Consider the following 16236-nt stretch of genomic DNA (forward strand, 5'->3'; position numbering starts at 1 on the left):
ACCTATGACGTCATCGGGACGTTAACTAGCGTAACATCACCTGGACGTAGCCCCATTTCCCTTCCCGGACAGGTCCTCTGGTACTCCAGGACAGTCTGAACCAAGCCTCTCATTGGTTCCTCGCTCCATCAATCTGTTTCATTCTCACAGTCTTCCGCCCCGCCTTCCAGAGCCCACCTCTGATAGGCTGATGTCGCCGTCACTTCAGAAAGGTCCGCATTCCTTCCGCCTTTCTCCAGGAGACCGAAGGCGAGGAGGGTGGATCCCAGGCGGTGCCCACCCTTGAGGCTCTGCTTCCGCCTGTGACTGGCTGCCCTGGGTGCCGGTCGCTACGCCACCCGCTTCTGATTGGTCATCGAGCCGCCGCTCTGCGCGGCGCCGGCTCCGCCCCCGTCGGGTGTTTGTGGTGGGGCTGCGGAGTCGCCGATCCCGCCGGAAGCGCCAGGACAATGGGGACCCGGGACGACGAGTACGACTACCTATTCAAAGGTGCGGTCTGTGGGACAGAGACGGGCGAGGGGACGGCGGGGAGGCAGCAGGCAGGCGGGTTGAGGCTGCGCTCGGGTCCGCTAGGCCCAGGCCGGAGCCCGGGACTTGGGGGCCGGCGGGTTAGGCAGCGGGGAAGGCCGGGGCAGTTTGGGCTCGGTCAGCTACGAGCTGGAGTGCGCGGCCGTGCGGAGCGGGCGGCCCAGAGAGGCCTGGGGGCCCTGGATGCGCCGAGGCGGGGCCGGGGCCCGGAGGGGGTGGGGCCCCAAGCGGTGGGAGAGGCCGTTAGGGGCGGGGCCTCTGGGGGCGGGGCCTCCTGAGCTTTTGGCGGGCTGGGCTGGGTGGAAAGCTCCATTCATGGTGGGGGCGGGGCCGCCAGAGGCGGGGCTAGGGCATGGTGGGCGTGTCCAAGAAGTGGGCGGGGACTGGGCAAGTGGGGGTGGTGCTCTCACGGAGTGGGAGGAGCCGGTCCTGATTGGCGGCAGCTTGTCTGGGGCCGGTGCCCGGGAAGGGACTGGACGAGAGGGATTGAGGTGTGTGGTGGGGGTCCCTGGATTGGGGTGCTGACCCAGAATTTCGTGGAAGGGGCACCTGGTGGGGGGACTGTGTGTGCTGGACCCAGGCTTGGTGATTAACGGTAACAATTATCTTTGAACTCTTAGAACTCTTAATAGAATTACCCAAGTACCTGCTCTTCTCTGAGCACTTCACGCCCGCGAATTCATTGAAATGCTCACCGCAACCCTGTGAGGTCGTGGGTAGTATCCAACCTCTCTCTGTGGACCTGGAAACTGAGACCCAGAGAAACAGGGCATATTTGAAAAATGTTGGAGCAGGATTTGAACCCAGGTCAGCTGTGGGCTTTACCACCTAAGGAGTGTATGTGGGACTAAGCCTGTCAGACCACCTCCCCCAACACATGCGCACTGATGGGCTGGCCTTTGGCCAACCTGCTGGAGGATGTCTCTGTTCAAGGGACAGAGGGCTCTAGAAGCCTCAAGTATGGCCTTGGCAGGTCAGGCAGTCACTGCTGGCCTGGCTTCCTCACCCTGCAGCTCAAGCTGGGGAGACTCCCTCCACTTCATTGGGGTTGTGGATTGACTTAAGAGTCACTGACTTTCGGGGATGCAGGCTGGCTCAGCTGGTAGAGCATGTAACTCTTGATTTCTGGGTTGTAAATTTGAGCCCCACTTTGGGTGTAGAGATTACTTAAAAATAAAATCTTAAAAAAGAAAAAAAAAGAGTCACTGGGTTCACAGTGCCTTCTGTGCCAACCTGGGCTTTGGCCAGGTCCTGGGCTGTCTGTTCTGGGCTCCCTGGCTGACAGTGGTTGCCCTTGATAGCTAACCCTGGGGCTGCATGAGGCACCTTTGTCCTGCTGCCTGCCATGCGAGGGTCTGCCTCCCACACCAGCGGCTTGCATCGTCCCCTTGTTGGGGAAGCCTGGCTGTTGCTGGGAGTGTGGTCTGTGCCCATCATTGACCATTATGTCTGTGGTATCATCCCACATGTTGGGGCCGGAAGCCGGGGGACCTTGGGGATGTGGAGAGCGGGGTGGAGTGCTCCCTACCTGGGATGTCCATGTGGTGAAAGGCTTCTGGGCAGGGGGAGTGCCCATACAGAGACCAGAGTTGTCACATGTACCGTGGCCCCGGAGAGCTGTGTGCAGGCTCATAAGTCACTGGCAGGGAACGCTGTGTGGTCAGCAGTTACCAAGCCAAGGCCCCGGTGCCGACTGCGCCCTGGGGTCTTACGTTAGAGGTAGGGGAAGCTCTTCTGTCAGGGCTTCAGGGACTGGCCACAGGTGGATGGGACTCCATCCTGCTGCTGCTGGGGCCCTGAGGCCACTGCTCCCCAGGTCCTGGTTGGGCACCCGAATGTGGACTGCCAGGGCAGGGGGCCTTAACCCCAGTCGTCATCTCCAGGTTTCTGGGGCCATTGCCCGCTTGTTATTTTCAGCCGCTTGCTGTTATAAATAACCCAGCTCGAGGGTTTGCACTAGTCATCTTTTGCCCTTTGGGTTATTTCCTTGAAGTATGTTCCCAGAAGTCCAGTTACTGGGTCAGGGGCAATGGAGCGGCTGTGTGCTTCCCGGGACTCATCTCCAGAGTCTGCTTCCTGGAAGCCCAGATCTGGCTTCGGCGGCAACTGGCACAGGGCGGGGGTGCCAGTGGGGGCCGCCTGCCCCGCTGCCCTCCCCGGATAGCCTCCTTTTCTGAGTCAGCAGGTGCCCTGCTCACGCAGGGTTAGAAGTGAAAGTCAAACCCACAAGGTCAGTATTTCCCAAACTGCAGGCATCTGAGACCTCACGTTCACACGTATGTCTTGTTGGAGGTCTCCCTGTTATCTCTGCATATTTCTCTTGAAAGTTGTTTATTTGTACCTAATTATAGGTCTCATGTTCAGCCTGCTAATGTTTTAGCCTGTCAGCCATGGGCCATTTTCCCAGCCTGCAGATCCGCCCCTGGGAGCACCCCTGACCTCTCTTGGCTTGACCAGGCTGCGGGATCAGGATCCACAGTGGGAGCAGCTAGGTCCCCAAGGGCCACCAAGAGCGGTCCTAGAGCCCCCCGGCCACTCACCTGGCCTCTGAGGATGTGGGTCGAAGTGGGAAGCTGCTGTGGTAGCCCAGGACCTTGTCCCCTGGGCTTTGTCCACCCCTGTGCCATCTGTAAGTCCTTTTGGGAAAGGGGGCGAGGAGAGAGTAGCAGCCAGCACCCAGGGAACAGGCCAGGCCAGCCCCAGTGCTCACCTTCCTCTGCTGAGTGCTCCTGAGGCAGCCTCCTTGCTCTCCAGCTTGGGCAGGGCCCCCGCCAGAGCCACCGGGAAGGACCTGAGCGCACCATCTTCCCCCATTGTCCCCTGGTAGCTTTGCCTGTGCCCTGCCTTTGGGCCTCTATCTCTCTTCTGCTCTGATTCCCTGGATATAACTGAGGCGGGATGGCCCCCAGGTGCCAGTGTCTGGGGCCTGGGATGGTCAGGGCCGGCTTCCTGGAGGAGAAGCAGGGGCCTGCTCTGCCTGGAGTAGGGGAGCCAGCCCCCCCCCCAAATGGCCACAGTCCACCTGAGCGTCAGCGTATGGGCCCCAGGGGTGCCACACTGTCTTGGGGCAGGTCAGAGGACCCAGGGCTTCAAAGAGGTGCCAGCTCTTTGTTTTTGCCAACTGGGCTTGCCTGCTCTGCCAGCCAAGTGGCATGCCTGGGGGGGCCGTTTCCCAGCCAGTGATGCCACCGACTTCTGTGGAAATTCTAGGGGCTGTGTCCTCAAGGGCCCTTTATTTCCCCAAGACAACAGATCACTTGTGCCTTGGACAATGCTGTTCTCATCCCTAGCCTGCACATGGGGCCAGCCTGGCCGCTGCCCCACTGGCCACCTCCCTGCATCAGGCACCATGCGCCAGGGGCTGTCCCAGCAGCCTGGCCTTCCCGCCGTTCATCTGGGCAGTGGCCGGGGGGCTCTCATCTTGCTCTAGCCTCCACTTTCTCACTGGGTGACCCTGGCCCAGGAACTTGGTCACTCTGGGTTGAATATCCCCAACTGTGAAAGGGGAAGGATAACATGAACATTTGCCCCTGGGATGGCCCTGAGACTGCGATCACAAAGCCTTTAGGGCTGGGCCTGGCTGGAGGTGCTGAGGAGATGATTGGCTAGGCCAGGCCAGAGTTGATGGGGCCAAAGCTGGGAAGGGAGGTACGGGATAGGGCTGGTGATACAGGGCAGGGCCCAGAAGGGACCCTCCTGCTCATTTCCTGTTCGGTTCCTGAGGGCGCAAGAATTGTAAGCCAGCCTCTCCAGCCTTGGCCAGGTCCCTCTGGCCACGTGGGAAGGAGGTGAGGGGTTGGGGGTGTGAGTGGTGGACCCCACAGCATGATTGAGAGCCGCAGGCCCATGTCCGTCTCGACCTCTTCCCACCTTTCTCCAATGTCAGCTCGCAGTCTTCCGTTGGGCACCTACAGTGTCACAAGAGAACACCGGCCTTGTTTTCCCAGGTCATGGAGGCCAGGCCACTCGTGGTTTGAGGGGAGAGGAGAGGCCTGACTTGAGGGGTTTTGAAGGATGAGCTGGAGTTTGCCAGCTACTCTGACGGTCGGGATGCCCCAGATGGTGGGAGGGGAGGAGGCTGGACCCAGATCCCTGAGCTCAGCCCTGGATGCAGAAGACATGGGTTCAAATCCTGGTGGACCACTTTCCAGCCAGGCGGCCCTGGGCAAGTCACTGTCCGGTGAGCCGGGTTGGGAGGTAGGAGCGGGCCTGCAAACAGGCACGGGCTCATAGTGCCTTGGGCTCAGCGTTCTGCTTCCTAACCTGTAAAGGTTACGCGAGACTTCCATGAGGTGGTGCACATCGAGGGCTTTCGTAGGACAGCCTCATTAAACATTCTTCTTGTTCTTAGTATTCTGGGGGCTGCCTTGCCTGCCTCCTCTGCCCCTGTGGCCTGAGGTTGGTAACCTGGGCGTCTTCCAGGTGTGGAGGTGGCTGTGGGCCAGTCACTTTGGCCATTCGTTCATCCAGCAGACATTGATCGGGTGCTTCCTGGGTGCTGGGCACTGCACCAGGTCCTGGGGACACAGCAGGAACTCAGACTGCCCGAGAAGCCCCCCTTATGACCAAATGGCAACAAACAAATAAGTGAGGGCTGGCAAGAGCGTGAGTGAGTGGGGGAGCTGCGCAAGAAAGGCCGGCGGGGAGGGGAGTGGGCTTTTAAGAGGGTCGAGGGCCTGCTTCCTCAATCGAGTGTCACCTGAGGGACCACGCTGAGGAGGTGAGGGCAGGCACCAGGCGGATACCTGGGGAGGAATGGTCCAGGCGAAGCGCACTACGCCCCTGTCTATCTCCGAGTCCCAGCGAGGAGGCCCCTGTGGCTGGAGCAGAGTGCGAGAGGGAGGAGGGGAGGGCAGGGAGGGCGTGGGGCAGGCGGTGCAAGGCTCTATGGGCCTCAGGGAAGATTTGGACTTTCCCTCTGGGAGGTGGGAGCCCTGGAGGAGTAGTGGGAACCATTCAGGTGCCCACAGGCGCCCTCTGGTGACCTCCAGGAAAACAGCCTGGTGGTTGGCTATGCGAGTAACCACAAGGACGCGGGGAGTGGTGCGGTGTGGACAGGGGTGGGGGTAGTGAAGGTGGTCAGAAGCCGTGGGAATTTGGCCATGCACATATACAACTTTCCATGGAGGAAAAACTTAACTGGGGCTGTGGGTGACCAAACCTACAACCCCTTTGGCTTTCCACTAGACAGACCCACCGTTGGGTGCCAGAGCCCAAGGTCCACACGTGGGGGTCCATGTGGTTTCCGCCTGGGGTGTCTGGTCAGTCACACAGCCACATGTTGTTTCTTCTGTGCTGCACACGTACCCACGCGTGCATGTGCGGCTCACACACTGTGCATGCACAGACGTGAGACTCCAGTGTGCCCTGGGTCTAAGGACAGCCTCCTGGGCTCACACCCCTCCTGGACCATCTCACGCGGCCCTACCACAGAGCCTGGGGCGCCTTGGCCTCTGGAGGCAATGCCCCTCTGTCCGGGGCAGGAGACTTGATAAAGAGAGGGATACAGGGAAAGACTGGAGGGGCCTGCTCTGCCCTGCTCAGGAGGACTCGTGCTCTGGATGTCTCTGCAGGAAGGGCTGACTCTGGGGGCGTCGGGGTGGCAGGCTCTGTGCCTTCACAGCTGCATCTAGAGGGCACATTCCTGTTCGGCATGAGCCAGCTCTGACGATGCCGGGGCTGAATGTGGGTTTGCTTGCGGCAGCTCTCCATGAGGAAGCAGTGGGTGGGCGTGGGGGTGAGGCTTCTCATTTCCTGTGACTTAGAGCTCCAGAGACAGACCCTTGTAGGTAAGAACCTAGTAAGAGCTGCTCCTCTGCCTGCCTTAGCATGCTAGATGCTAGTGCAGTTCTGATCCTGCCTTTTTCTCCTCGAGTCCCCCTCTTGCAGAAAAGGGAGCCCAGAGAGGTTAAGTGATTCGTCCAAGGTTGCCCAGCCCTGAAGCTTTCTTGGCTGTCAGGCTGCAGGGGAGGTTCAGGGGTTGATGGATCCCCACTCTGCCTACCTGCCGGGATGTCGGTCCATATATCGCAGTTGGGGCAGAAAGACCCAAAGACACCAGGGGTGTTGCGCTGTCCATGGTGGCTGTGTTTCAGGAAGCCCTGAGCCTCAGTTTGCTTCTGCACCAGGAAGTGTGGTGCCTCGGGCTCCAGGACAGCTCCGACTGCTCTGACGTTGCCTTTCAAGTTTGTGCAGCACCCAGGGTGCCGCTGACGGTCCTGCAGGTGGATGTGGGTGGTGTATGGGCCTTGGCTTGGGGAGGCTGGCTTGCAGAGTCTCACCTGTCTCCCTCCTGCCCCCAAAGTGGTGCTCATTGGGGACTCGGGCGTGGGGAAGAGCAACCTGCTATCACGCTTCACCCGCAACGAGTTCAACCTGGAGAGCAAGAGCACCATCGGCGTGGAGTTTGCCACCCGCAGCATCCAGGTGGACGGCAAGACCATCAAGGCGCAGATCTGGGACACCGCCGGTCAGGAGCGCTACCGTGCCATCACCTCCGCGTGAGTGACAGGGCTGGGGTGATGCAGGAAGCCATGAGTGTGGGGCTGGTGGGCCCTGAAGGATGGGTAGGAGTGGGGCAGGAAAAGGGGAAAGACACCTGAGAGTGGGGGGCGCAGGGTGGAGGTACAAGACCCCCAGGAGCTATGGGACCATTGGGAAGACGAGTGCCCAGTCTCGGCCACACTGTGACCCTGGCTAGGGTAGGCATGTCCTATGGTCCCTCTGAGCCCTGGAGTCCCTTGAGGCACTGTGGTTTCACCAGATGCTGGCTGCACCTGAGGATTGTTACCCTGCACTGGCTTGGGCCCCTCTCCCCGCTCCCCAGTCCTGCCTGCTCACCTGCCCTGCCTGTCTTCCCTCAGCTTCCCTCTGTGCTTCAGCTCAGATCCTGTCCCACCCTCGTCCTGTCCTCCCACATAGGCCTGGCATCCCTCACCTCCCTGTGATCCCCCACCACCAGGACCCACTGGGGCTGCCTCTTCCTAGACCCTCCCAGTGTCTCGCCATTTCCTGTCATTCACTTGCGCCCTCGGGACTCCCTCCACTGAGGCCTGGTCACCTTCTCATGTCCCTGATCCCTCAGGGTGGATGGGTGTCCGTCAGTCTCCTTGGTGGTCAGACTGGCCAAGCCACGGTGGGCATCAGAGCTTTTGCTCAGCAGCGGCCCTTTTCTCTTCCCTTTTGTGACTGACCCCTGATGGTCTTCTGACCCCGTGAGGGTCTTCTGACTCCAGGTCCCGAACTCCTTCCTCTGGCCCCATATTCCTGAGCTGAACCTGGGAGCAGAGCCAGAACTTGAGGGCACACCCCCCTCCCTTGAGGCCACAGTGGCCACCCCTCAGGCGGGCTCTGTGCCTCCTGCCCTGTGGGGGGCCAAGGAGCTGCTGCCCACGGAGGAGGGCCCTGGCAGTGGGCTTACGCGCTGCCCCCCTAGGTACTACCGCGGCGCAGTGGGCGCACTGCTCGTGTATGACATCGCCAAGCACCTGACCTACGAGAACGTGGAGCGCTGGCTGAAGGAGCTGCGGGACCACGCCGACAGCAACATCGTCATCATGCTGGTGGGCAACAAGAGTGACCTGCGCCACCTGCGGGCCGTGCCCACTGACGAGGCTCGTGCCTTTGCAGGTGAGTCGTGCCGGGCCAGAGCAGGTGTGGGGGGGGCGGCATGGGTGTCACTAGGGGCCACATTCCTGAAAGTTGGACTGTGACTGAGGCATTGGAGAAACATGTGGAAGGCAGGCAGCTCTCCCCTGCCCCAGATCCCTGCCATCTTCCCTGTTTGTGCCCCTGGCCTGAGGTGTGGGCATCTCACTCCTGTCTCTTTGGCCCCCATCATTCATTTCTTGGGCCAGGCAAGCAGGGCCCCTGGGAGGATGCAGGGTACCCCTTCCCGCAAGGCCATTGCTTGCAGGAGAATATGCAGGCTCCCATAGACCCCTTTGCCCAGATTCCCAATTGTTAACATTCCTAATCCCTTTATTTTTATTTCTAAAAATTTTTTAATCTTTAGGTAGGCTCCACACCCAATGTAGCAGGCTCGAACTCACAATCCCAAGACCAAAGTCACTACAAAGTTCTATGGATGGAGCCAGCCACGCACCCGAATCCTTTATTTTTTAAATATTTTTTATTAAGTTTATTATTATTTTTTAATAACCTCTACCAACGTGGGAGGCTTGAAACTCATGACTCCAAGATCAAGAGTTCCATGCTCTGCAGACCAAGCCAGCCTGGCACCTCTTCAGGATATAGCTTTTCTTTCTTTTTTTTTTTTTTTTTCCAGTGTATATTTTAAGTATAAGCACACTCTTCCACATAATCACAGTACCACCTTCAAAATCAGGAAATTAATATTGATTCAATATTACGTATGTAATTCCCAAATCCCATTTAAAGTGTCCAATAAGGGCGCCTGGGTGGCACAGCGGTTAAGCTGCTCTGCCTTCGGCTCAGGGCGTGATCCGGCCGTGATGGGATCGGCCACATCAGGCTCCTCCGCTGGGAGCCTGCTTCTTCCTCTCCCACTCCCCCTGCTGTGATTCCCTCTCTCGCTGGCTGTCTCTATCTGTCGAATAAATAAATAAAATCTTAAAAAAAAAAATAAATAAAAAGTGTCCAATAAAGTCCTTAAAACTCCAGCATCATTCCAGATACACACTTTATATTTTCCTACCCCCAGTGTTGTTCTATGTCAATAGTTCTTCAATCTTTTTTTTTTTCAAGATTTTATTTATTTTCAGAGGGAGAGAGAGCACAAGCAGGGAGCGGCAGGCAGAGCAGGCAGAGGGAAGCAGGCTCCCCCACTGAGCAAGCAGCCCGATGCAGGACTTGATCCCGAACCCTGGGATGCATGACTCGGAGCCGAAGGCAGACGCAACCGACTGAGCCACCCAGGCATTCCTAGTTCTTTAATCTTTACTAGTCTTTCATGACCTTGATACTTTTGTTTTTGGTTTTTTTTAAGATTTTTATTTATTTATGTGACAGAGAGACAGCCAGTGAGAGGGAACACAGCAGGGGAAGTGGGAAAGGAAGAAGCCGGCTCCCCGGAGAGCCTGATGTGGACTCGATCCCGAAATGCCGGGATCACGCCCTGAGCCGAAGGAACCGCCTAAGCGGCACTGCGCTACCAGGCGCCCCGTGACCTTGATACTTTTGAAGCGTATGAGCCAGTTATTTCGTAGAAAGGTCCTCAATTTGGGTTTGTCTAATGTTTTGTCAGGATTTGTGCTGGAACTGCAGAAGCTAATTAACTGTTCTCAGGCATGTCAGGAAGCAAGAATGTTGATTTCTTCTGTTACTGAGTACGCTTAGCCTGGTTAAAAAGCTGTCTGCCAGGTCTCCAGCCTGAGATAGTATGTTGTACTTGTCAATAGTATGGCTTTATGGGAAAATACTTTGAAATTAATTGAAATCTGGTTCCTCAACAAATCTTCACATACTGATTAACCATTGATGACACTGGACTGAAATCAATGTTTTGTTTTTTTTTTAATTTTGTTGTTGTGATGGTTTTACTTACAAGAATTCTGGAGGAGGGTGGCTGCTGGTCTGGCTTGGTCAAATGATAACTCTGAGAGTCTTGGCCTTTTTCTCATGTGTAGCGAGATGGCTGCTGTGGTTCCAGGTATCATATCTCAACCAAGGTAGGAAGAAGGGAGGAGTAGGCGTGAAGGTGTTAGCTCATGCCTTTTTTTTTTTAATCAGATAATGGTTGCCAAATGATGATATTTTTCCTTATATACTGGCTCAAGCAAAATGTTCCAAAGCGGCTTTCTTTTATTTTTACCTGCCCCAGCTCTGGGAAGCAACCATTTCTCCAGAAGCCCCGCTTCCCCATTAAAATAAGATCTGTGCTAGGTGTGCTACAGCTATCGTGTTATCAATTCCTACTTTTTCTCATTGTAATACGTATGTATGTATGTACCTATATATAGACATTCATCCTACGTCTATCATCTATCTGTCCATCTATCCATCCATCCATCTTTAAAACCGCGGAGTGCACAATACCCTCAATTCTAATCCAACACCAAAGTTTATCCCAGACACTTCACACGTTCCTAACTTCCCTTCCTGACTCTCGTGATCCCAAATGCATTTACTCATTTTCCTCCCCCCACCCCATGTGAAACCTAACTCCTAGATACACTAGTCAAGACTCAGTCCTGACATACACCTCCTACCCAATTCCAATTCCCATTGGGTCACAACTGGTTGAAAGCTTTGCACACTAAGAGCTAAACACATGCATTTTAACTAAAAAAAAAATAATCAGTCACACTCTTTAGAAGCCTTCCTTGGGAACCAACTCAAAATCTTGAAAAGTATGAAATTTGGAAATTGACAAGAGGAAAGAATTATGTATTTACGCTGATTTTACAATCTGTACCTCAGGGTACCCACATAGGTGAGGAAACTCTCATAGATGTATTCCAGAAATAAATGCAGAAGGCTAGTTTTGAATACAACCACTTTGTAACCCCTAATGGATTGTGAGTCTCGGTGATGCTTGTGCAGCAGCTACAAACATCACAAAAAAGAGACGACACCCGGGCGCCTGGTGGCCGCACTGATCGTTAAGCCGCCTGCCTTCGGCTCAGGCGTGATCCTGGTGTTCGAGGACGAGCTCCTCATCGAGCTCTTCCACTAGGAGCTCGTGTTCTTCCTCTCCTCCTCCCTGCTTGTGTTCCCTCTCGCTGGCTGTCTCTGTCTAATAAATAAATAAATAAATCTTAAAAAAAAAAAAAAGACACACTGACATATCTTTCTCCTGGTGCGTGCACACACCGCCACGGAGTGCTCAGCCCTCATCTGATCAACCTCTAGGTCTAACTATTCATTTACATTGGAAAATGCAGGGACAAAGGCACATGGAAATAACACCATAGGTCTACAGGAGACAAAAAGCAGATTGGTGGTTGCCAGGGACTAAGAAGGGAAAATGGGGAGGAACTGCTTAATGGATATGAGGTTTCTTTTGGGAGTGGTGAAAAAATCTCTGAATTACAGTGTGATGTTTGCACAACCTTGTGCATACACTAAAATCCACTGGATGTACATTTTAAAATGAATGGGCTCCGGGTGGCTCAGTCAGCTGGGCATCTGGCTTCAGCTCAGGTCATAACAGGGGTCCTGGGATCCTAGCTGTAGGCTCCGTGCTCAGCAGGGAGCCTGCTTCCTCCCACTCCTCTGCCTGCTGCTCCCCCTGCTTGAATGCTCTCTTCTCTGTCAAATCAATAAATAAAATCTTAAAAAAAATTTAGAGGGGGAATAAGTCCAGATTTGCACACAGGAAGAGAATGGGGTGAAACCAGATTGGTTGAAGTTGGTAGTGGGCTTATGGGAGTTAGACTATTCTCTCCACGTTTTTAAAGATTTTTGATAAGAGTGAGAGAGCAGAGAGCATGCGCATGCGCCCATGTGAGAGAGAGGCATAAGCTGGGGGAGGGGCAGGAGAGGGTGAGGGAGAAGTCAGACACCCTGCTGAGCAGGGGTCTGACATGGAACCCTGGGATCACGACCTGAGCCGAAGGCAGCACTTAACTGCCTGAGCCACCAAGCGCCCCATTCTCTCCACTTTTATTTTCTTTATTTTTATTTTTATGAAGATTTTACTTATTTGTGAGAGGGAAAAGAAAGAGAGAGTACAAGCAGGAGAAGCAGACCCCAGGCTGAGCAAGGAGCCCCTGTGCAGGACTCAATCCCAGGAGCCTGTGAGTGCGTGACTGAGCTGAAGGCAGCGGCTTAACTGACTGAGCCCGCAGGCGTCCCTCTCTCCACTTTTTTTTTTAAAAGATTTTACTTATTTATTTATTTATTTGACAGAGAGACAGCCAGCCAGAGAGGGAGACACAAGCAGGGGAGGCGGGAGAGGAAGAAAGCAGTGCTTCCAACAGAGGAGCCTGATGTGGGGCCTCTCGATCCCATACACCGCTGGGATCACGCCCTGAGCCGAAGAGCAGACGCCGCTTAATGACTGTGCTACTCCAGGAGCCCCCCACTTTTAAATGTCATACTTATTTAGGTTAACACAGTTTGTGGAAAATATTAAACATAGAGTTACCCTATGACTAGTGATTCCATTTCGCATCACCCAAAAGAACAGAAGAAAGCAGGGACCTGAACACCTATCTGTACACCCGCGTTCATAGCAGCATGACCCACAATGGCCAACACGTAGAAGCAACCCAAATATCTATCAGTGGATGAATGGGTAAACAAGAAGTGGAAATCCATACAATGGATGATTATTCAGCTCTTTATTAGAAGGAAATTAACACCTGCTACAACATACTTGGATAAACCTTGAAGACATTGTACTAAGTGAAATAAGCAGTCAAGCAAAAGCACATATACTGTGCGATGATTCCACTTAGTAGGAGGTTCCTGGAGGAGTCAAATTCACAGACAGAAGTAGATGGTGGAGCCAGGGGCTGGGAGACGGTGTTTCACGGGGACAGAGTCCTCAGTCTTCCAAGATGAAGAGTTCTGGGAGACTGACGGTGGGGATCTTGCTCACACACTGAATGTACTTAATGCCACTGGGTGTACACTGGAAAATTCATGGTCTCTAGATGGCCAATTTAATATTGTGGAATTTTACCATTAAAAAAAAGACTTAGAAGCAGTGCCTGGCACTGAGTGAACCTTTTGGCTTGTCATATCACACTGACATCAGAGTAACTGAAGCCTAAGCTGGACTGTGACCCCAAAGGGGACAGTGTTGTCTTAGTCCTGTTCCCTGGTATGTGCCTTGGGCCTGGCCAATCCAGCTGGAGGCTCAGGAAAGATCTGATCTTTGGACTGACACCTCCCAGGGTGCCTCATACTTCATCCAGCCTGGCCTGGAAGCCTCTGCCCACCTTCTGCCCCCGCCCAAATCTAGATTCAGCACCCCAGCATCTGAGTGAAATGGCCCCTTGAGTGTGTGTGTGTGTGTGTGTGGTCCCACTGGGTCCCCGCTGACCTGTCCCTGGCCTTTTGGCTTAGGATGCCCCCTGGCCTGGAAGCACACACCCTGGCTCAATCCAACTCCCCCTACAGAAACAGCCCCTGGGCTCAGACGTTCTTCTGGAAAGACTGCCTGGTTTGCCCAGCCTCTCCAGGCAGGGCAGCCGAAGCCTGAAATTGGGAGAGAATAGACCCCTGTTCCCTAAATCTCTTCTAGTCAAAGGGCATAAGTGGCTTCAGCCAGAGGGTAGAACTTCTAGAACAGCTGCAGGCACTCAGGTGAGAGAGTGGACGACACTGGGTCACACGGTCAGGGCAGGGATGGGGTGGGGGATCCCACACAGGTGGGGCGGGGTGGAGGGAGAGGGGAGCAGCGGGGAACAGCAACACTACCTCCATAGTTGCAAATGGCCCGCAGGCCAGCTCTGCCCATCACCGCAAGGGGAGTAGCTTCGGATCCTGGGAGACGCAAGAACAACTCTGTCTGCTTCCCCGGTCCAGTGTCTCGCCTCCCATTGGGACCTCTCCTTAAGGGCAGCCTGGGATGGGAAGCTGGTGCGGCGAAACACAACATCCTGGTGGGCCCTCTTGCCTGTCCTTGCTGGGACCCCAGGGCAGAGAGGCGACCGGGGCAGCAGAGAAGTGAGGACAGTCCAACCCCAGGGCTGGGAATAGAGGGAGCAGTGGGACAGCTCGAGGCCCTGCCAGTGGGCATCATCAGCTCCCTGGGCCAGAAAGGGTTGAATACATCCCCCCAACAGGGGCAGCTTGGACAGAGGCACCCACCCCCTCCCCACAGGCCAAGGCCCCCTGTGGTCAGTTCTGAGGCCTCTGCACTGTCCTAGGTGGCACTTGACTTGGTCTTCTAGCTCCCTGCGGGGCAAGGCCAGGCCGTGCAGCCTGCAGCGGCGGCGGTGCCTCGGGCAAGTCCTTGGCTCAGGCGTGGCCGCCTCTGGAGGAGAGAATGAAACAAAGCGCAGCGAGCAGGTTTCTGTACAGGAAGTCGGATTATACATTTTAGTAAGGCAGGCGGAAGAAATGAGGCATTGGGCAACAGTGCGGGGCCAAGGAGAATAAGAGATCAGAGCTGGGGTTTAGGCGCAATCTTAGCAAAGTGTATAAAGAATCTGTGTTTCTCTACAATAACAAAAACCAAAGGCACAAGAGCGGTTGTATATACAAAACACGGGAGATAGTTGCTTCACTTGCAACAGGTTCCTGACCAGACGGGAGACAAGCACAGAGAGGGGCACAAGCGGAGGAGCTGGAGCTGAGCCGTACGTGCAAAAAGGAGGTGAGAGGGGGAGGGTCTTCCCAGCATAAATCTACAGGCAGGAGCTGGAGCAGCGCACGCACGGAGAGGTCGGCGCATGTACAGTGCTGTGCTAGGGGGGAGCAGGGGGGCCGAGCCATGAGTGTCCGCCTTGCCGGCCCCTCGCTGCCCTTTCTTGAGCTGCGCTCGGAAGGTGAGTTCTGGGTGGGGTCGGGGACCAGTGGGCCAACTGGCCACAGAGGGGAGGAGGCACCCGCCTCTCCTGGAGTCTGCCGTGGAAAAGCTGGAGGCCTGCACTCGGCGTGCCCCTCCTCCTTGCCTCTGGCCGATCTCCGGTCCATCCTGCCACCTCTCCCTGGCCCGCCGAGATGCACACTGGGGCCCGAGAAGAGCAGGTGCGCGACCCGGCGGTTGGCTTTCCATGGGGACAGCAGGTGCCACTCGGACTCAGCCCTGTCTTCCTGGCCCCGGCCAGCCATGCGAGCTCGATGGGAGGGCAGGGAGCCGGCACCGAGGGACGGGAGGACGGGGCGGAGTGGCGCGCAGTGCGGAGTGAGGCGAGTGAGGATGAGGCGCCGCAGCGCCTGAGCGTCGGGCGGAGAGGCGGGGGCGGTCACAGGTTCTGGCAGCACTGCAGCTTGTTGGAGTTTCTGTCCGCTCGGGGTGGGCGGCACGCTGATGTCCACCACGCTTGTTGCGAGGGGACTCGGCTCGGTGGGCTGCGCGGTCGGCGATCTGCTTCTGTGACACGATGCGGTAGATCTCTGCAGGTGGGGGAATGCTGGGGTGACCCATCTGGACCTCACGCCTCAGGAGAGCCCCCAGGGCAGAGTCCAAGACCCCTCTCAATGCCCCTCCGTGCCTCCCATCACGCTCGGGGAGAACGAGGGCAGGGGCTAAGGCTCCCTGGAGGCTCCCACCCGTCACTAAAAGCTGGCTGGGTGCTCAGCAGCCGGGATCTGTGTCTGGTCACAAGAGGTACCCCCAGCCCGGCCTCTTCTCCTGGTGGGTAAGATCCAGAGGCTCCCTCCTTCTCAGAATAAACGCCCAGGGCCCTAATGCCCCAGCGACTGACAAAGAGCTGGCAGTTCTCAGGTGGGGCCACGAGAGCCCCGCAGAAGCTGGGGTGGGGGGTCTCCTATGTTCCTCGTGATCTGGCCTGATCCTACTAAGCACGCCATGTGTGTGCTCATGTCCAAACCGCGCAGGGTTTCAAGAATAAACACTCAGGGCTGGGCTCTGGAGCAGGCGGGGGGCGGGCTAGGTGCTCCTTTCCAGGCCCACCCACAGTGGGTATGCTGGGGTTACCATGGCCCCAGCCAGGCCCTGTGCCCACCTGTGAGGATGTTCTTGAAAGCTTCCTCGACGTTGGTGGAATCCAAGGCTGAGGTCTCAATGAAAGACAAGTTGTTCTTTTCTGGAACAGAACAAATATTGCCCAGGTGAGTGGGCGGGGGGGGGGGGGGGGGGGGGGGGGG

The 16236-nt window shown here is 56.0% G+C and overlaps 1 protein-coding gene across 1 annotated transcript in view; it reads left to right on the forward strand.

Moving 5' to 3' along the window:
- RAB11B (RAB11B, member RAS oncogene family) overlaps positions 1-16236 on the forward strand; it is a 17763-nt gene continuing 1527 nt past the window's right edge. Inside the window, exons 1-3 of the mRNA XM_040628286.1 lie at positions 1-489; positions 6833-7028; positions 7964-8157. Of these exons, the coding sequence (XP_040484220.1) occupies positions 450-489; positions 6833-7028; positions 7964-8157 (430 nt within the window). The 5' untranslated portion in view covers positions 1-449. The remainder of the gene's footprint in view (positions 490-6832; positions 7029-7963; positions 8158-16236) is intronic.

The sequence above is a fragment of the Ursus maritimus genome, unplaced genomic scaffold, assembly GCF_017311325.1.
Source record: "Ursus maritimus isolate PB19 unplaced genomic scaffold, ASM1731132v1 scaffold_14, whole genome shotgun sequence".
Taxonomy (NCBI): domain Eukaryota; kingdom Metazoa; phylum Chordata; class Mammalia; order Carnivora; family Ursidae; genus Ursus; species Ursus maritimus.